Source organism: Ahaetulla prasina, chromosome 2, assembly GCF_028640845.1.
Source record: "Ahaetulla prasina isolate Xishuangbanna chromosome 2, ASM2864084v1, whole genome shotgun sequence".
NCBI classification, from domain to species: domain Eukaryota; kingdom Metazoa; phylum Chordata; class Lepidosauria; order Squamata; family Colubridae; genus Ahaetulla; species Ahaetulla prasina.
The window spans coordinates 131,544,905-131,567,569 of record NC_080540.1 but is presented as its reverse complement, the minus strand read 5'-3'; the positions used below and the strand labels follow the sequence as shown (position 1 = coordinate 131,567,569).

General features: G+C 37.4%; 1 protein-coding gene across 2 annotated transcripts in view; it reads left to right on the top strand.

Annotated features, from left to right (window-relative positions):
• The window catches only part of TMEM104 (transmembrane protein 104), an 82,160-nt gene extending 59,747 nt beyond the window's left edge, over positions 1 to 22,413 (top strand). For both annotated transcript variants that reach the window (XM_058167623.1, XM_058167622.1), the window contains exons 9-10: positions 5,730 to 5,823; positions 20,210 to 22,413. In XM_058167623.1, the coding sequence (XP_058023606.1) occupies positions 5,730 to 5,823; positions 20,210 to 20,970 (855 nt within the window). In that variant the 3' untranslated portion in view covers positions 20,971 to 22,413. The remainder of the gene's footprint in view (positions 1 to 5,729; positions 5,824 to 20,209) is intronic.
• The last annotated feature ends 252 nt before the right edge of the window (positions 22,414 to 22,665 follow it).

The following is a 22,665-nucleotide window of genomic DNA, read 5'->3' as shown; positions in this document are numbered from 1 at the left end:
TTAAACAATATTAAGGTTCTTTTATTGTTAATTGCTGAATACAATGTACCCCTACACCAGACTATTCCTTTTCATGTAAGTTCTCAGCCAAATTATACAGGTTCTGAGCTAGCAGCATAGTACATCTGAGAGTGCCCGATGAACTATGGACAGAGGTTCGCAACATTGTACAAGAGGTAGCAACTAAAACCATTCCAAAGAAAAAGAAATGCAAGAAAGCAAAATGGCTATCTGAGGAAGCTCTGCAAATAGCTGAGGAAAGAAGGGAAGCAAAAGGCAAGGGAGAAAGAGAAAGATAACACCCAGTTGAATGCAGAATTCCAGAGAATAGCTAGAAGAGATAAGAGTGCATTCTTAAATGAACAGTGCAAAGAAATAGAAGAAAACAATAGAGTAGGAAGGACCAGAGATCTATTCAAGAAAATTGGAGATATGAAGGAACGTTTCATGCAAAGATGGGCATGATAAAGGACCAAAATGGCAGGGACCTAACAGAGGCAGAAGAGATTAAGAAGAGGTGGCAAAATTACAAAGGAACTCGGTATGCCTAGTTTAATGAAAAGAAGGACTAGGGGAGACATGATAGCAGTGTTCTAATATCTCAGGGGTTGCCACAAAGAAGAGGGAGTCAAACTATTCTCCAAAGCACCTGAGGGTAGAACAAGAAGCAATGGGTGGAAACTAATCAAGGAGAGAAGCAACCTAGAACTAAGGAGAAATTTCCTGACAGTTAGAACAATTAATCAGTGGAACAACTTGCCTGCAGAAATTGTAAATGCTCCAACACTGGAAATTTTAAAGAAAATGTTGGATAGCCATTTGTCTAAAATGGTGTAGGGTTTCCTGCCTGGGCAGGGGGTTGGACTAGAAGACCTCCAAGGTCCCTTCCAACTCTGATATTATTATTATTAAGAAATGGAGTAGCCTTCATAACAATAAAAAAGTAGGAAAAGCAATACTGGGATACAATCCCCAAAATGACAGAATGATCTCAGTCCGAATCCAAGGCAAACCATTCAATATCACAGTAGTTCAAGTCTATGCCCCAACCACTGGTGCTGAAGATGATGAAATTGATCGGTTCTATGAAGCCTACAGCACCTTATAGAATTAACACCCAAAAATGATGTCCTTATCATCATGGGAGATTGGAATGCTAAAGTAGGAAGCCAAAAGATAACTGGAATAACAGGCAAGTATGCCCTTGCAGTACAAAATGAAGCAGGGCACAGGCTGATAGAATTCTGTCAAGATAATACGATGGTCGACTTCCACTGGGCGCCACCTTTCTCGCTGGGTGCTAATTTATGGCACTCCGCACTGGATATTGTAAAAGCCGGTGTAAATAGCTACGAACAGCTGTTCCCGACTTAATTTTCCCTCTCTGGTTGAGAGAGCAGGGGAAAGAGCAGGGGGGAGAGAGGTAGATTCCCCTAGGGGCTTTGTTTTTGTTATGCAAAGTCCCGAAAGGTCGAATCCCTTTGAATTCCTCCTACCTCCATTATCCAGCGCGTCTCCTGCAACAGCAGGAAAAGAGGAAGGTGTCCAAGTTCTGCTAACAATTGATTTCTTTTTGTGGATTTCTATAAGCAGGCGGAAGAAGCATGAGTGAACAATTATTGGTTTGCAAGTATTGTTGATTTCCTGACTTCCTCCTTTTTTAAAGAGAGAAAAATTATTATTTTTTCCTTCTCTTAAAATGGCGTTTTAGACTAACTGCAAATAGACCAGCCTTGCTGTGAAATCGAAACTGAATGGAGACATCATGATTCTGGATTGTTGGATTATATTACGTTGTTTAAGTATTTCATAAGGGGATTTTCAGCAAGAACTTTGCCATGAAGGTTCTTTCAGAAGAATGGATTCGTGACTTTATACAGGACTACACAGAAATAATGTATTTAATTATTCAAAAATACGAACTGAAACATTAAATGCAATGGAGGAGATACAAATAAAAATGGATAAATATGAAGATATGATCGTGAATAAACAAGTTGATGTAAAGAAGTTTCCTTTAAATAGTTTGGATGAAATGTCAGAATTTGTGCTACAGGAGGCTGTCTCCCGAACTGAAAAAATTTACAGGCTTAATGCTTTTCAAGAATTCTCTCTTTGGATTGATGGAATATATGGTAGTAATTTGTGGATTTTTGAACATAAGGATCTATTAGGCAATATTGTGACTGACTTTTCAAAAGGAGAAATGAAGGAAAGACAGAGATTAATGCATCAAAAAATATGGCAAGAGACAAAAGTATTATTCTTTGAATTATTAACAGACAGAAATATTACTGTCCCTGAAAGACAATATGTGAGGAAGATCTGGAAGAAATGGGTTGATTATATGTTTTATATCTATTATAAAAGACTAGGTATTTGGATTTATACTGGATTTTGACGAGGATGGACTAAATTTGAATAGCTACTGTAATTCTTGGTATTGAAATTTTATAATGTGTTGTATTGTATTTTGAATAGAATATTTTTGAAAGAGTTTATGTAAGAAAGACCTGGGGGGGAAATTATATGGTTATAGAAGCTATAAGGGAGATATTCTTTGAATTGGATTGGATTTTTATGTTTTAGTTGGTTTTAAATACTTTAGGATTAATTTGTTTTATTGATTTACATATTTTGTTATTCTTAATTGTTAATATTTTTTTTTCTTGAAGGATTTTGGTTGTGTTAGGAGGAAGTCAGAGCTAGAGAGGGAAAATTGGTATAATAGTTTTGGGGGAAAATCTTCTTAGCATATGTTTGTTTTATTTTTAACTATACCTTGTGCTTCATCCGGGAAGTCAGGGGGGAGGGGGGAGGGATTAGTGAAGGGAGGGGGGTTGGGGGGGAAAGGGGGGAATTTTTTTTTTGTAAAACGTTTTGAATAAAAAAAAAAAGAAGATAATACGATGGTCATAGCAAACACTCTTTTCCAACAGCCTAAGAGACGACTCTACACATGGATATCACCAGATGGTCAACACAGAAATCAGATTGACTATGTGCTCTGCAGCCAAAGATGGAGAAGCTCTATACAGTCAGTAAAAACAAGACCAGGAGCTGACTGTGGCTCAGATCATGAGCTTCTTCTTGTAATATTTAGGCTTAAACTAAAGAAAGTAGGGAAAAGCACTAGGCCACTCAGGTATGAACTAAATCATATCCCTGATGAATATACAGTAGAGGTGACAAACATATTTAAAGAATTAGATCTGATAGACAGAGTGCCTGATGAACTATGGACGGAGGTTCGCAATATTGTACAAGAGGTAGCAACTAAAGAGAAAGGCAAGAAAGCAAAATGTCTGAGGAAGCTTTGCAAATAGCTGAGAAAAGAAGAGAAACGAAAGGCATTGGAGAAAGAAAAAGATACACCCAGTTGAACGCAGAATTCCAGAGAATAGCTAGAAGAGATAAGAATGCCTTCTTAAATGAACAGTGCAAAGAAATAGAAGAAAACAATAGAGTAGGGAGGACCAGAGATCTATTCAAGAAAATTGGAGATATGAAGGAACGTTTCATGCAAAGATGGGCATGATAAAGGACCAAAATGGCAGGGACCTAACAGAGGCAGAAGAGATTAAGAAGAGGTGGCAAAAATAAACAGAAGAACTATACAAGAATGAGCTTAACATCCCTGATAACCACGATGGGGTGGTCACTAACCTCGAGCTGATGACTATTTGTTATGCATTATGACCCTGAAGTGATGATAGATTATACCTGCTCTGCAAAAAATAGAGGCAGAAGTTTACTTTAGGTCAAACAAACTGTGAAGCATGCATTCGGTTATGTAAAAGTCAGTAAAAAAGGGGACTGATGCAAGATAAAAATTGGAACTTACTGAATGTACAGAAAAAAAATATTTGAATACAAAAATAATAAATAAACAAAATGCCGCAAGGAAAAGCATTACATGGTCAATTTTTTTAAAAGATGGAGGGGAAAGTAGAAAGTAGAAAAGATAAAACCTGACAATAGCTTACAATTGGAAGAATTAAAAAAAGAAAGAAACTGAAGGCTTGATTTTGGTTGCTCAAGAGCAAGCTATTTGAACTAATACAATCAAGGCCAGAACTGAAAAAAAATCATCATCATGATTCCAAGTGCAGGTTGTGCAAAGAAGAAGAAGAAATAGTAGATTATAATCACAGCTCGTGCAAGAAGATTATGAAAAATTATCATGACCCAGTAATGTAAATTAGTGGGAAGATATAGTTGTAAAAATTGATTAAAAATGAGCAGGTTAAAATATTGTGGGATTTCCAAATACAAACCGATAAAGTCTTGCCACATAACACAACAGATTTAAGTGTGGTTGAAAAGAAGAAGAATGGATAATTATAATGTGGATAATTGATGTGACAATATCAGGGGTCGTAGAATAGAAGACAAAGAATTGGAGATCACCAAGTAGCACAATTATCACAAAGTTGAAAGATTATGGCATAAATTGGCTGTGGTCATGGTGGTTATCAGTACACTGGATGGATGGTATATGAAAAAGCCTTGGATGACACTTAGTAAATCTGCACATTGACAAAATTTCCATCTATTAATTACAAAAGGCCACATGACTTGGATCTGCATATATACCACCCTGATACATTAACACATCCTAGGTTCTTGGGAAGAACTCAATGCTTATGAAGGCTAACACCAGTTAAAGAACTGGTAGCTGTAATTTCATATTGTTGTGTATATAATAATAATAATCTAGGGAATTTATAAAATGTTTATGATATGCTTTAAGAGATACTTCTGAACATTTTGGAAGTCCCTTGAAAGGAAATGCGGAAACAGGTTATTGATAATCCCATAAAACTGTATTGATTCTGACAATACTGTATATGCATCACTACTGTCAGTTTTTGAAAATATGGCCATGAGATGACTTCCTGAACCAAATAATTAAAAGAAGTGAAATTTGAATATCCCATCGTTTTTTTCAGCACTTTGGTTAACAAGGAGAGACATGACTGCACCTGGGATATATTTCCAAATAAAAATGAAATGCATACTCATGCACACATTCACTTTCTTCTATCCTACATGACAAAACATGAATATTCAGTAGGACAAATAACAAGTTGGGGTGATTTTCATTGAGTCAGGCAGAGTGAAAAGAACGTCTCTTTTAGACTTCAGTCCCAACTGGATTTGTCCACCTTTCTTCAGTTCTTAAACAACAACATTATGAATGATTAATCATTTTAATCATGACAACCTCTTTAAAGTCAGTAGTGAAATGTGCAAGAAATATTGGGCTGCTTTTGCACCTACATAAATGTGTATTCTGAATTTGTGTTTGCTATTTATCACTTTTTCTGATGATGTATTCTAAATGGCATATTTTAGTATTAATGATGTACATTTAATAAGGCATTTTAGAATAAATTTGAGTCTTACTAAAAATACCAAAATTTGTTTTGTCCTAGGAGAAATTTGCAAAAAAAATAATAATAATGGATGGATATAATAATGGATATATTCTGAGGTAGGGGAACTTGTGTAGCACTGTTTATCAGCTGTAGCCAATGTGATGAAGCCTATTAGTATTATGCCTCTACCTTAATAAAAAAAATAAGTAAATTGTTTACTAAGCAAATTTATTCTTTTTTTAAGTGAATAATAATTGGTAAAACTGTATTTCAGTGAACTATTTATACTTCTACCAGGAAACTGTTTTTCCTAATCTGCATTGTTTTTCTCACTTGATTTTCTTCCAGGCAGCATTTACTCTTCTTTTGGGCCCTTTCACCTTTTTTAATGTACAGAAAACTAAATATCTTCAGATCATGACATCGCTAATGAGGTGGTTAGGTAAGCATACAAGATATTTCCATATGTATATGGATTTGGCTAGTTGTGGGAAGATAGAGGGAGGAAAAATACCATTCTGTATTGTTGTTACAAAAATGTATGTGATTACTTCACTTATGTTGCAGTTGTGATGATGGCTTAATGGGTACACCATAGAAATTCTCCTTTATCCAGGGCATAATTCTTAATAACCAGAACAATTCATGATGTGAAATTAAGTAGTTTTGTTTCTGTAATTGAATGAATGAGTAGCAGTCACTACTAGGACTGCAAAGAACTCAAAAAAGATATTTTACAAAGCATATAAACATGTGCTTTGCAAAACCTTTCTTTATTATTGAAATACTAAAGCAGTAATATTTTACAAGGTTTGTGTGGCTGCTTAAAAAGGTATTCCCAACTATCTGTCTGTATATGTATGCATGCACAGTGGATTTTTCCACTGAGACCAGCTATTAAGCAAATGTGTAGTGGAAAAACTACTTATTCAGTCAGTCAGTCATGCCCTCCTTCCCTCCCTTGGGACATAATCATATTTTAGATAGTTTCCCCCCACCCCAGAGAGATTTTAATGGGCATTATTAAACCCAGAATCAAAGAGATCAAGATGCTAATAATATCCCAATTATCTATGGTTAACTCATTATTTGAATATATTACCATCATAATAAAAGAGACAGTGCTACTGTTCATCAATTTTTTGGTTTATTTTTGTATGCTTCTTAAAATCTGTCATGAAATACACAAATCTAGTCTCAATGTTTCATCCTGAACACATATGTAACTCTTTCATGGAACACTATAGAAACATCACCAGCTGTTTGCAATTAAACCAAATGTTATCATACCAGATTTGATATAATTGAAAAAATATCTTAGGTAATTGCTTTTGTGTTACAAAATCGATATTTGTTGGGCATGACTGATCATAAAGAATTTGTTCTTTGCCAGACTTAACTTGTATTAATTTGCAAAGAACATGCTAACAACATACCTTTGACGTCCATAAATCTTTGATTTCTCTATACATTGATTTTTCTAGATCAGGGTTTTGAATCCTTTTTTCAGACTTGCTAGTTTAAAATAAAAAAAAATCCTGGGCTAATTCCCATCCAGGGATACTACATTGTATGTTCCTGTAACCCAAAATTATTTAGGTTCTCAAGGAAATGGCTCTTTCATCCCTTTTACTGGAGATGCTTGGAATAGAAAAGAAGGATCCTCAGAGCTGCTGAGATATGAGCAGGCAAGGTGTGGCTAAACTCAGCCAGGGACTTCATTTCAGTGCCATTATACCATAGAAGAAATGTTAGTCTCAAATGTGCTTCAAATAGTTCTCAGGTTGCCCACTATATTTCAGTGTTATAATCAAACTGAACAATGAACAGAACTTCCTAATGAACTTCAGTACCTTGCATGGAAAAAAAATAGAAAGATATCTGAGGAGTAGGAAATAGGTGCAGAAAGAATGTGAAAGGAGCATAAATTGGACTTTTTCCATCTTAAGGGTTAATTTCCTCCCCAAATTCCTGTCATTTCGCAGTACTGTCCTACAAGCCAAACCTGGGGTGGTCATTTATTTTTAATATAACCAAACACTCTTATGAATCAGTTAGCTTATTCCACGCTTGTTGGAGTTGCCTGCTCTCACACTCTCTGCCATCTCTTAGTTCCCTCCATGGCATTCAGTCATTCTGCCCTTGGTTGTTCTCCTCCTGGATCGTACAATGACTCCATTTGTCACTTAGTATTGCTGTTTTAACTGCAATTAGTCCATAATGTGACATTGATCATCTGCAGCTTACTTGTGGATGAGCAAGTTAAACATTTACATATTATGAATCTTGGATGTGTAGAGTAGAGACAAGGTTCCTCGGTTTTGACTGTATAAGTTACATAAACCATATGCTCAAGAAGAATGGAATTGCAGTAAGACTCTCAAGAATTTACCTTGAGTTTGTGTACCTTGTGCTAGATCAACCCAAGAACTGGACATTCTATTTGGCAGCAAAATGGTTGCCACACCATCAGTATTTTCTCTCTCAGGTGGCAGCGGCTTTTTAAATAGAAAGTCTCCCAGAACAATGAGGGTGATTTATTAGAATTGCTGTGATATCTTTTAACAAAATTTAAATAGATGCATTGTATTGTGGATGCAGGAATTAATTAAAATTCAGTATTTTATGCAAGAAAACAGGTAGGATTTAATAATCAGCATTTTAAGGACTGCTGAAATGATATAAGTTGATATGGTATAAAGCTCTCTATGATTACATCAGAAAAAAATACTGTGGACAGTAGTTTAATACATATGGTATAAGGTTATCCTTATGCAAAATCAGCCCTAAAGATGTATTAACTAAAATAGCTGATTGTGTTTGATCCAGGTAGTTAATAAAGCTTCCCCATACTTCTCTCTTTTGTGTCAATTATATTTCAGACTCCAAAAAGTGTTTTATGTTACAAAATTAAATCAGTCTACTTCTGACTTTTTGTATACCAGAAGGTAAACTAGAGTTTTATTACTGATTTCTAAACACAAGAAGAATTACAATGTACTCTTAAATAATTTAATGTAGAAGCCCAATGAAGAAATAAATCCGAGCCCTAAGGAAAAAATTCATTTCATCTTTAAGAGGGAAAGCTAGCTTCATACGTCATGTTTAACACAAAGAGAGTTGCTTAATTTTGCCATAGTGTGTTGTGTGAACTCACTTAAGGAATCACAATTTATGTTTTAACATTCTATACGATCCTAACCATTATGGTGTTTTCAATAAATCATGGTTTAGCATAATGAGTGAATTCCATCATTATTCATAATTTAACAATAAACTGAGTTCAGAAAACAATTTCAAAGTCAAAAGCTTAAGACATACATATACATTATTCTTATGTTTTTAAAAGGCTCCAGGCTTTGACACTTATCCAAGTTGGTTTCTCCAGCAAACTGACCATTTTAGAAATAGATTTGGGATTTGCAGCTGTTTCAGAACCAAATGTACCATTCACATCAGATTAAGTGACAGGCATAAGGATGCAACATATTCCAGACACTTTCAGCAAGAATCTGAATTTGGATTTCATTAAAATGAAATAGAGTTTGGTAAACCTATTGTTATTAGTAATCACATCTGGTTTTGGTGTAATTGAGATTTACAATAGTTGGTGCCTCTGAAAAGCTTACTTTGTGCATGGTGACAGCTAAAAATCATTACTTTTACATCACTCTTATTGTTGTATAGACTTTGAATTCTTAGCTTTGGCCATCATGTATTTTGAAATTAAAATGTACCTAGCAGATCCACCTCTGAATCAGTTTTGCTATTATGCAAATTGGGACTGGGGAGAACTGTTCTCAATATTTAGAGCCACAGCTAATATAATGATATATAAAATCTGTTACTAAGTTAATGACACTAAGCTGTCTATATCATTACCTTTTATCCAGGTGAAGTGGAAAAAAAGCTGAGTGCTCATGAAAAGCTTGTATGATTTATTCCTCCTTAGATTTTAATTTACATATACCGGTATTGGTTTTAGAAAAGCCTGAACCATCTTACCCAATTTCATTGTATATATGATATACAATGACAATAAAGGCTATACTACTACTTATGTATGTTTGGGATTTTAACTGGTATCTGTAACTCATAAAGTTTTTATATGTGCCCACAAAAAACCATTTTTCTTGATCCTTTCAGAGAGGGCAAGAGTGGCTGTCATAAATAATGTGATGAGAGAAGAACATATTTTCACAGATACAGAATTGAAATATTCTCCATTTTATAGTATAAATATGATTGGTAGGGTAGAATAGGGCCAGCTTGCTTCTTAGTCTTCCTTTACCCCAGGGCCTTTCAACCCTCAAAAGGAAAATAGGGGCTTTGGGGGAATAGGATCATTGTTTTGTCAGTGGTGTTCATTCTACAGTAGAGATGTTAAACCTAAAATAATTCTGTTTTTTTCTAGAGTCAGCTTCAAGTTCCTCAAGGAAGGTTTTGTCTCTGGTACTTGTTAGTACAGGTAGACCTCAACTTACAACAGTTTGTTTAGGGACCATTCAAAGTTACAACGGCACTGAAAAAAAGATGATCATTTTTCACACAACCGTTGCAGCATTCTCATGATCATGTGATCAAAATTCGGACACTTGACAACTGATTCATAGTTATGATGGTTGATCTGGCCCAAGGTCATGTGACAATCCCTTTTATGATGTTCTGACAAGCAAAGTCGATGGGGAAGCCAGATTCCCTGAACAATCGTGTGACTAACTTAACAACTGCAGTGATTCACTTAATAAATGTGGCAAGAAAGGTCATATAATGAGGCAAAGCTTACTTAACGTCTCAGCTTAGCACCTGGGATATCGGAAATTTTGGACTCAATTGTGGTTGTAAATTGAGGATTACCTGTAGGATTTTTCTGAAGACAGGAAAAAAATCTCTGTATAGGACAGGAAATGTAGTAGGATTTTTTCCTGATAGATATAAAACTTTTGCAACTTAAAAATGAAAAAGCCAGCCTGCTTTTAAAATCAACCTTTGTGTTTTCCTGGAAGGAGCCTAATGGGCATTCAGAAAGGCCTTTAAAGGTTTTTTCAAAAGCCACAGGTGACCCGTCAGCTAGTATTATACACCTCTATGTTGTAGACTTTGAAGAGAAATTTTGTAAGTAATTTCTAAAATCACTCTTAATTCCAGTGTTACAATCTTTAATCTGATCAATTAAGTACAGTACTACATAGCATAATCAGCCTTAAAAAAATTTGAACTTCACAAATTTCAAACAGGCCTCTTTTCATATTTTAAGATGTAGATTGTAAAGTCCATCACTCTAAAATACTGAAGACCTTTGTTATAAGAGACAGCCTGTTGTGAGTCAAAGACCCTTCCTTTCTGTAAAATATGCTTGAAAGAGAATTTTTCCAGAGAGATCATGATTTGGCCTCATCTGCCTTCTCTTTCCCTCAAGATTCTTCTTCCCACTAAAATCCTGCTACTTTTTTCATGAAGAATGAAGCAAGAAGCACATATGTAAAGAGGGTGATTCATTATCATTATGCTCTAGAATATTGACTCTCAGCTTTGAAGGGAATATGTGTCACACCAGGAGCTAGTATTGATAGATAGCTCTGTCATAAATGTGTCAAAATGGTTAATAGTTGTTTGCTTAAACAAATGGTTTTAAATTGGATCAAGAGAGCAATGTGGTTTAGACTCCTCCCTTTCTATCATGATGATACGGTATGATTTTATGCTCTGATCTAATCTAGATTGTTTGTGGCAATGACAACTAGAATAAGATATATTCTGATGATTAATATTAAGGCTTCCTAGCTGTGAAATTTGTGACCCAGAATAAGTTAGAATTGCTAAAAGGCTTGAAAATGGAAATCTTAATTTTTATCTACTCCTCTACATGTTTGTTATAATGTAGGATCACCTCAGGATCATCCTTTAGTCTGTTTTAAGAGAGTGCTTTTGACATCGGCTCTGTTGTTCTATAAGCTTCTAGAGGTGTTTCTAGAATTGCCAAAGTACTGTGTCAAGTGCTTGAGGAAGAATATAGCATCTGCTGGATTCTTAATTGGCATTTTTGAGAAGGCTAGACACGTTGCTGAATTCCTCTCTCCCAAAATGCTCTGTGATATTCCAGAAAGGAATAATAACCCCTGCAAATAAATGGGATGCTAGAGGCAGATGTTTGCTTTGCAGATGCCACCTCTCCATTTATTTTATTTTTAATTATAATAATCTTGAGGGGGCATGTGAAAGTAAAGTGAGAAAGAAAACTAAGTGAACATTGAAAAAAGATACATTTGGAGAAGCATCAAACTTGGGTGGCAGGACAGTCTTAACAGAATTTGTTTTTCCTTTCCTTTCCTTGAAAATATGTTTACTTTTTTTTTACTTGATGATACTTTGTAGAGCTATTTCTTATCCTGCTTGTTTTCTTTGTTTTCATTTTTCACCTTTATATCTTTTATTTGTAAGGGACGTGGTGGCTCAGGGGCTAGGACATTGAGCTTGTTGATCGAAAGGTCGGCAGCTCAGCTGTTCGAATCCCTAGTGCTGCCGGGTGAGCAGTCCCAGCCCGTTACTTGTCCCAGCTTCTGCCAACCTAGCAGTTTCAAAAGCACATAAAAATGCAAGTAGAAAAATAGGGACCACCTTGGTGGGAAGATAACAGCGTTCCGAGCGCCTTTGGTGTTGAGTCATGCCGGCCACATGACCACGGAGACGTCTTCGGACAGCGGTGGCTCTTCGGCTTTGAAACGGAGATGAGCACTGCCCCCTAGAGTCGGCAACGACTAGCACGTATATGCGAGGGGAACCTTTACCTTTATCTTTTATTTTCTCTGGATTTATAATAATAATAATATATCAGAATTGGAAGGGACCTTGGAGGTCTTCTAGTCCAACCCCCTGCCCAGGCAGGAAACCCTACACCATTTCAGACAAATGGCTATCCAACATTTTCTTAAAAATTTCCAGTGTTGGAGCATTTACAACTTCTGCAGGCAAGTTGTTCCACTGATTAGTTGTTCTAACTGTCAGGAAATTTCTCCTTAGTGCTAGGTTGCTTCTCTCCTTGATCAGTTTCCACCCATTGCTTCTTGTTCTACCCTCAGGTGCTTTGGAGAACAGCCCGACTCCCTCTTCTTTGTGGCAGCCCCTGAGATATTGAAATACTGCTATCATGTCTCCCCTAGTCCTTCTTTTCATTAAACTAGACATATCCAGTTCCTGCAACCGTTCTTCATATGTTTTAGCCTCCAGTCCCCCTAATCATCTTTGTTGCTCTTCTCTGCACTCTTTCTAGAGTCTCAACATCCTTTTTACATCGTGGCGACCAAAACTGAATGCAATATTCCAAGTGTGGCCTTACCAAGGCATTATAAAGTGGTATTAACACTGCACGTGATCTTGATTCTATCCCTCTGTTTATGCAGCCCAGAACGGTGTTGGCTTTTTTGGCAGCTGCTGCACACTGCTGGCTCATATCTAAATGGTTGTCCACTAGGACTCCAAGATGCCTCTCCAGTTACTACTATTGAGCAAAGTACCACATACCTGTGCGTTGGGTTTTTTTTGGCCTAAATGTAGAATTTAGCCTAAAAGTAGAACCTTACTTTTTCAGTTTATTTCTTTCTGCATACATATAATTGTTTTATGTTGCCCTAGGTCCAACAATTAAGGGCTCCCATATAAAATTTGTCTCTAGTTATAACACTCTAGAAGTAGAATTATACCCCCAAATATCTAGCATTCTATATTTTCTTATATCACATGTATTCGGGGCTGCACTTAATTTACAAATACAGTTTATGTTTTGACAAACTGAAAGTTCTATCAATTTTCTAATAAAGACGTATGTAGGTAAGTATTTCAACATTTTTTGTTTGAAGAGGAATAGCTAGTAATACCCACTGATTTCATAGTTAACTTTCATAAAATTGAATGTTTATATTCTTTCTCATTACTTGAGGATCCTGAAGTTAGATGAACAGGGCATGTCCCATATGCCACCAAACCCTTGCTTTAATACTTGTTATCAAGAGTTATTACCCTCTTTGTTTTGATTTATTGTTGGACATAACTGGGTTTTGGAACGTTGTCTTCATCTTGCTGCCTTCAGAGCAGAAAGATAAATTTAGCATCTAAATATTCAGCTTTGCAGTACCTGTACCACAAGCAAGAAGATGTTCCCATTATCCCCTTCACTCGGAAAGAAATTACTAAGATAATTGCTAAATATCTTGAATTACGTCAGGCTTTTGTGAATTGTAGATCAGGAAAAAAAATGAACATTTCCAGCAAAACCTTTGGTTTACAGCTTATAAAATATCAGGTAAACCAGATCACTCTTAGAGGGAAAAAAGAGCTAACATTTTAGTGATGTTTTTTCATATTTTAAAAATAACTAGCCCTGATAATGTTACCTACTTTGGATAATGAAAACTCTGCAAGAAAATAACCAAGCTCAGAGAGCATCAGTCATAACTTGTTTTGAAAAGTTTCGAGACTCATTATAGGTCAGTGATGGCTAACTTTTTTTCCTTGGGTGCCAAAAGTGTCGCGCACGTGTGTGTGCCCACACCCATAATGCAATGCCCCTCCTGCACGCCCTGCCCCCTGCACATGTGTATGTGACCCCCTCCCTGTGCATATGCACGCTCTCGCCTGTACATGCGCGCACCACCACCTCTTGGCTTTACATCCCAAAACAGCGCGGGGGGGGGAAGCCTCACCTCCCAAAACGGCTGGGAGGGAAAAAAGCCTCACCTTCCAAAACAACGCTGGGAGGGGAATCTCCGCAGATCTGGGAAGGCAGAGGCAGCAGAAAGTGAGGAGAAAGGTAGCCCCCCACCCACATGCACGCTTGTCTCCTGCCTGCAGGGCTGAGACCTGAAAACCAGCTGTCCGGCGGGAAGCGTTCAAGCACGCGCAATGGAGCTGAGCTGGGCGATGGCTCGTGTGCCCACAGAGAGGGCTCCGCGTGCCACCTGTGGCACGTGTGCCATAGGTTTGCCATCATGGTTATAGGTAGTTTGCATTTTGTTCATATGTGCTATACAAAAATGGAGTCAGATGTTACAAATAATTCTCATATAAAAATAATTGTATGTCTGTTTGTGGGTGAGTTTTCTGTTGCATATCTGTTGATGAATTCATTTTTTTAAAAAATCTGAACTTATGGTAATGTCATAAATCAGTTACGAGATACAAACCATTTAACTGCACAGATGCAAAGTTATGCATGCATTCATATCATTCAAACAACATATTATATGCATGCATTCATATGAGTAGAAGAGTAGAATAAGAAGAGTAGAATAGACATATTCTCTGAATAGAGCAGACATATTCTTATGGCAGTAGAAAATATATATTCTCTTGTCATCCTAGAGAACAGATGCAGAATAATGGATCTAATTATATGAAGGCAGATTCCAGGTATTGTAAATGGTTTGAACATTTTTTTCTAACAGAAAAAGCATTTTGATAATGGAACCAATTTAGAAAATTCGTGGGTTTCCCCATCATTGGATTTGTTCAGTAGAGACTGGACAGGGGAAAGCTACATATCTTTATATAGATTTCCACATATAGCAAAGATTTGGACTTGTTGGCATAAACTGCCTCTTCTAACTATAGATTCTGTAAACTTAGCCAATAAAAAATTCTATTCTATTATTTTAATGTATCAATTCACTATTGCCTGTGGTCTCTAAACCTCACCCTGCCTTTCCAGGACAGAAATAAGGCATTCTCTCTTTTTTTTAAAAAAAAAAATTCAAATGTTACAAAGTGAACATCAGAATTATTCCCAGACTGGCAGGTTCAAGCTAGACCTGAGTGATTGGTGACTTGCCTCCTGGAAGTGAACTTGAGAATGCTATATACCAGTGTTGGCGAACCTATGGCACGCGTGCCGGAAGCAGCACACGAAACCATCCCGAGACAACTGTGCACCCTCACCGGCTCCTTGTCGTGTTCCTGTGGTCAAATGTGCGCCAGTCAGCTGGCCGTCGTGTGCGCGCGGTGCCGGTTGACCACGCATGCGTGAGGTGGCACACGTGCCGAAGGTTCACCATCGCACATGCGCGATGGACCGTCGCACTTCCGGGATCACTAGCACTGCATGCATGACTGCCAGCTGGCCGGTGCGCATTTGACCATAGGAATGCCATGGGAGCCGGCGAGAGTGAGCATTTGTCTCAAGACGGTTTTGCGTGCCACTTTTGGCACGCGGGCGGCACATGAGAATGCGGAAGGTTCGCCAACGCAGCTATATACAGTAGTGGCCAAAATTGTGGAAACCTTTGGGAAAAGTGTGTTTTCTAAAATTAGCTAATAACACTACTTGTTTGGGGGAGTAGTAACATAAAATTATATATCAATGGAAAGATAATTTAATCAAGAATGTAATGCAGTAACTTTTAAGAAGGATTTGCTATTAGAATAGCAGTTACAGTATAAAGAAGAAAAGCGAAACACGTAGAAAAAACAAGATGTACAAAAATTATCACCATGTCAGTTAAATACTTCCTTGGGTAACCTTTAGCATAAATTACGGCCTTACAACGTCTTCCCATAGTTCTGCAGCTGTTATAATGTGAAACCAAGATTGAATGATTGCTTTATTAACTGGGTTTTATTGCTGGGTCGCTTCTGACTAACAAGTTTCTTTAGTCGGCTCCATAGATTTTCTATTGGGTTAAGGTCTGGGCTATTCCCAGGCCATTCCAGCAGTATGATTATCTTGAAACTCCCCCCACCCCCAAAAAAAGTGGTGTTATTAGCTATCAAACCTCAAAAATACACTTTTCCCAAATTTGGCCACTACTTTATAAAGTTGCTAGGTGACTTTAAACCAAAGTGTTTGGAAAGATTGTGTTTGCTGGGCACACCACTGATACTCACATGCTACTATTATGGGAAATAATGAAGTCTCTACCTGATAAAGGGAACTTTGGGAGGATACAGGTCATATCTTCACCCTTGGATAAACAGAAAGAGTAGAGATATATTGTTTCACTCTCCACCAGGAGAAGAGGTACAGAGGTCTTATATATAAATATAATTAAGCTCCAGCAGTGTTTATGGGACCGTGTTCCATAAATCAAACTCTTTTTCTCCAAATAGAGTCTTAGAGATTTTCCACTTGGATTTTCTGAAAAGACTAACTTGTCTTAACTTGATCTTTCTTTGAAGCTACCATTTGGTATTGGGCCTACTGTCCTACTCCTGTCAGGATGTGTGAGCTTGCAATTCTTGCTGCCTTACTGATAATACTTTATGTCTTTGTGAGAGTTCTAGATAATTTGAAGAGCTTTGTACCTTTCCTGTGGTGATTTAGAGCTTTTGTACATAATTGTTTTTAGAAGAACTTATAACTATTACAGGTTGAGCTTTAAGGTTGCTTTCTTCAATAAAGTGTGTGTGTGGGGGGGAGGGGAATCTCCAAAACAGAAAAAAGCTGCTTTCTCTATGTAGAATATGCTAACATAATATATTCCAAAAAACTTTATAGTCCCATTGATAGACAGTTAGATTTGGAAAATGAAAACCAGGATTCAATCTTCCTTTTGTAATGAAATGATGTTATAGCAGTTTGTAAGAACTAATAAAGGAGAATATTTGTAGCTCATGGTTGACATGAGAGGTCCTTGGTGCTCTCTGAGCTTGCTTGTAAGAAAAAAATGGGAGCTGAGGAATTCTAATTTAGCTTTTGTTGTTTTATATTTTACTGAACCATTGGGAAAGATACTTTTTCCAGTGCAAACCAAAATTACTTTATTGGAGGAAGGCATTATTTTATTTCATATGAATATTGTCTGTGATGTAACATGGAATCCTTGTGGAAGTAACAGGAAAAAACAACAACTTCTAAATACAATTTGTGCCTTGTACAGAATTAAAGCAGGGGATCAAGTAGCTAGTAGATATTAACTCGGGTTAAGAAAAGAGAAGGAATCCTGGCTCTCCAAAGGCAACAGACTACCAAAGGTCCAATGGACTGTAGCCTCACTGTACCCCAATACTCCTGGGAAGAACCAGCTTTTTAGACTTCCAGAATGCGAGGAGTGTAGGAGCCTGCTGGATCTGAGGGGGAAGGGTATTCCATAGGACAGGGGCTGCTGTGGAGAAGGCACACAATCTAAGTCTCCTGAAGTGACAACATTTAAAGGAAAGGACATGAAGTGGGCCCACCCTGTCAGATCTGGTTGGACAGGCGGATTTTTCCATTCATAAATTATACAAATATTGCAGAGCAATTTTTCAAATTAAGGACACAATTCTGTGGTTCCTGATGAGGTACCAGCATCTTGAAGCTGGTATTTGGACATTTTCCCCTTTCAGGCACAGACATCTGTTCCTTGTTACTCTGCTTTTGGGCTGTAGTAGAAATAAAATAAAATGGAATATTGTGAATATAGTCTGCATGCCAGAATGCAGACTTAAAAGATTCACAGTCTACAACTGTGAAATAGCCCTTTGTCAAATACAGTATTCAGTGCCAGATACCCAACTGCTTTCTCTGTTGGATAAATACATGTTTTGCTTTTTTATAACAAAGTTGTTGGATAAGGAACAGAGTTTTTAAGCCCTCAGGAGCCTCTCCAAGAAGCTGCAAAAATTGAAGCAGTAATTGAAGTGGCAGAATATTTACATTCGGAAGCTTCTGTTTTTTGTTGTTTTTTGTTTTTGTTTTTAGAAACCGGTAGATAAGTATAGCTAGGAATTTGTGCCAGCTAGGTTTTTTTTATGTCTTGTGTTCTGTGTTGTTGAGTCTTATTAATTTTTCTGCACAGGTTATATAATTCAATCTTTAATTTCAGCCTTCATGTTTTCAGCTATTTACTGGGTTCTCTGCTGTTTTGAAGTAACTTATGACCAGTAGTACATTTCATCTGCAGATTAAAAACAGATACAAAACAGCAGCAGCCCTATTTATATTTCACAAGGTGGGTTTTTTTTTGGGTTTTTTTAAAGAAAATGGAGTCTTCGGGTTAAAAGTGACTCTAAACACTATTAACAGTTGTTGGAAACATGTCATTATGAATCCTAAGAAAATTAGCTTTAAGTTTTGTTTACAGTTAAGATTTTTATAGAGGTGGATTTGTCCTGGGATGTGTGGGATGCCTTTGTGATCTTGAAGCAATGAGCCACTTTGAAGTATGGAGCAAATACCTTGACTCCAACCTACAGATGATTGAGAGCAAACTTTGAAAATACTGTAGTCTTATTTGATCTCCTTAGGTTTGCTTCATTAACTAAACCAGGTGACCAACAGAAGGTAGAGCAGTTGGGGAGGCAGTAATCAGAAATTGATTTTTGTGAAAGCTCACACATTATTGAAATCAAATCCAGAGCATATGTCACTGCACCTTAATTCTATTTGTGGTATTTTGAGCTGAGCCACCTTGTCCCTACAATTGGTAGGTCTTGAAATTCTCATGAAGAAAAAGAGTAAATTCTGTAAGACAGAAGTCTGCTCACATTGGGCGAACGTGATGAAAATCAGTACTGAAAGAATCCAGGTGGGAGCTGAGGTGGAGCTAATTCCTTAGAGTGAAATATTTTATTATGAAACAACAAACTGCAATGGTACATCTTTTAAGCTGTATGCATTTTTATGCAAAAAAGAAAGAGGAAAATAATTGAAAATAAAATGCAAAATAAATGATAACTTACCCAAGTTAGTTGTGATTGCAGTTAGCCAGAGGCAGCAAATTTGACTGTTGTTGATTCAGAACAATGCCGATAATTTCTTATTCCATTTGCAAGAATTCCTGTGCTGTCAGTTTTTTAAAAATTTAACAAATGCTGCCCTGAACCACAGGGCATATACTCTTGAGCTGCCAGAGGCAATTTTTCAAATGACCTTTCATCTGAAGTGGTATATGCTTATGCTAAGAAGTTTTTTTTTCATGCAACTTTATTAGCACAAACGAGACAAGAACCCTCAAATGAAGGGACCATGTACGTTCTTGTACAATTCAGAGGTGAATTAGGTGCTCCTGAGGAAAAAAATTAGTGGTATTTAGAAGAGCCTAAACGGAGCCTTATATTTTCAATCTTCAGTACAATCAGGTGGGTTGTTTATGTACTGATAACGCCTCATGATTTATAACTCCTAAAAAAGATTTTGAAACTATAGAAAGAGTGCAGAGAACAGCAACAAAGATGATTAGGGGACTGGAGGCTAAAACATGAAGAATGGTTGCAGGAACTCAGTATGTCTAGTTTAATGAAAAGAAGGACTAGGGGTGATATGATAGCAGTGTTCCAATATCTCAGGGGTTGCCACAAAGAAGAGGGAGTCGGGCTGTTCTCCAAAGCACCTGAAGGCAGAGCAAGAAGCAATGGGTGGAAAGTAATCAAGGAGAGAGAAACCTAGAAATAAGGAGAAATTTCCTGACAGTGAGAACAATTCATCAGTGGAACGACTTCCACAAGTTGTGAAATGCTCCAACACTGGAAGTTTTTAAGAAGAGATTTGGCAACCATTTGTCAGAAATATTATAGGGTTTCCTGCCTGAGCAGGGGGTTGGACTAGAAGGCCTCCAAGGTCCCTTCCAACTCTTCTCTTCTCTTCTCTTCTCTTATTCTTATTCTTATTCTATTCTATTCTATTCTATTCTACGATTCTTATTCTATTCTGTTCTATTCTATTATTCCTATTCTATTCTATTCATGGAGCAGCTTTAGCCAGATGAGTGGTTTTTTCCTTGTCCCTTCAGCTATAGACTAGGAAAGATCCAGCAAAGATTAGAGGAGAAAAGTTTCAAAAGTTGGGATCCTGCCTACGTCTCTGACTTAAACTCTGTTCCTTCTCTCTTCTCCCCTTCCCTTCCCCCTTTTTGTTTCAGCATTCATCATCATGATCATTGTGGCCCTCCTCCGCATCGCCAAGGGTCAAGGGGAAGGTCATCCCCCTCTGGCTCAGCTCTCAGGAGTTCGGAACCTCTTTGGAGTCTGCGTTTATTCCTTCATGTGTCAGCACTCCCTGCCATCCCTCATCACTCCCATCTCTAAGAAGAAGCATGTTAACAAGCTAGTCCTGCTGGATTACGTCTTGATCCTGGGTTTCTACAGCCTCCTGTCTTTCACTGCTATCTATTGTTTCCGCAATGGGACTCTAATGGACATGTACACACTCAACTTCACAAACTGTGACATTGTCAGCATTGCATTTATCCGCTACTTCCTGGGACTCTTCCCTGTCTTCACCATCAGTACAAACTTTCCTATAATTGCTGTGACGCTAAGAAATAATTGGAAAACTCTCTTCCACCGGGAAGGGGGAACCTATCCATGGGTAGTGGACAGAATTTTTTTCCCAGTCATCACACTAATTCCTCCAATTATTGTGGCTTTCTGTACTCATGACCTGGAATCCTTGGTGGGAATCACTGGTGCCTATGCTGGAAATGGGATCCAGTATATCATCCCGGCTTTTTTAGCATACTATAGTCGGAAGGAAACACAAACGACCTTTAGAAATAGCGCACTAAATAAACATTTGTCTCCTTTCCGGCACACCTTCTGGATTGGGTTTGTGCTGCTCTGGGGGCTTTTTTGTTTTTTGTTTGTGACTGCAAATATCATTTTGAGTGAAACAAAAAACTGATGGAGCAATCCACCTAATAATGATATTTTTACGCTAATTTAAGATGAAACTACTTTTAAACTATTAATACAATATTGAGCTTGATGCTCATTTGAGGCACCTTGCTACTTGTTTAGTTACCTTTCAGATTCTGATTTTCCATTTCATGCGCAAAACAACTGTACCCTATCCTATATCAGGCTGCTATGACTTTTTAAGCAGGGTATTTTCCTCTCTATCGGAAGATGTCAGAGACTGTTGGATATGCATCTAATCCCCCATGAGATGGAAAAGATCAGTTTTACTAAAAGTTTTACTTTAGTAGGCAAGCCAATAACCAATGACTAAAGCAAGATCTGACTTACTAAGATCTGCTTCCCTAATCATTCATATTCCTTGTGAAGTGGCTTTCTAACCTGCCAATGCATTGACTTAGGAGCAAAATGAAAGCAACTGATGGAACTTGGTTTCATAACTTAATATTGCATGATGTGTGTGGCAACCTAAGCACTCTGCAACGGGTAGAGGAGCCCCACTACTTCCCCTAGTCCTGCCTTGATTGTTTTCCCCATTTGTTTTTCAGCCTTTCCAACGCCTTTCCATATTGCCTTGTTTCATATAATGCAGTCCTAAGACTGAAGCTTGCCAAGCTTTAAGCTTTGTTGTTATTTTATCTCTGATATTTCCCTCCTCATTTGTTTATGTACAAAATGAATCTGAGCAGGAAGTCCTATCATGAACTATAGACTTGGCTGATACAAAGCCATCTCTTAATAAGTAATAAGGAATGTTTCCCAGTATAATGCTTTGTTTTCTTTTTATACTGCTAACGGAATCATGCTAGTGTCACAGCAGCAGGGCAGGCCCTGTGCTTTCTGTATGGGTGTGAAAATGTTGATTACTTACTAAAGGAATACTTTGATAAAAGTGGAGGGCAGCTGATATTGTCTTGATACAGTATAGTATGACTAAATCTATCTGAAGAATTTTCTAAATTTAGGAGGGAGTGGACTATAGAAAGTGGAAAGAGACTTGTTCTGGCAGCCATTCCATCGTCTTTCAGAATATTGCAAACGATGCCTCTTGATTCTTGCTAAATCATGAACTCCAGTCCATGAAATCTCATTTCTCTCTCTCCTTAAACTGATGATCACATCATAAAATATAAAGGTTGAAGGAGACGTTAGAGAATGTTGAGTCCAATGCCGTCCCTGGGCATGATTCCACACTGCGTAAACACCTCTTGTGAAGTCAGTCATCATCTGAAGGAATCTGTTCCATTGTTGAGTAGCTCCTACTATAAGAAAATTCGGATGACCCATTACTAATTCTTTCCGTTGTTTGCCATTCTGTCTTCTGAAATAACTCTGAACAATGCTGTAAACCTCCCAGCGTCATTTCCTGTGAGATGGGTGGCCATATAAATTTGATTAATGAATAAATAAATAGAAACAATTCCCCTTCTATACGACAGTCATTAAACTCCCTGCAATCTACTCTTCTCCAGGTTATCTATCTACTCATAACTTTTTCCTTCCAGGTTGCTTATCATCTTAGTTGCTGTTTTTGGATGCAGAGCTGTGTGAACCAAACTAAATAAGTAAATATCAGTTTGTCAAAGTCATCACTAAAATGCAATTCCCAGAACTGGATGCAATATTCTAGGCGTAGGGTTGTTCTCTTTTTCTGTTGAATCATATCAAGATATGAAGAGAT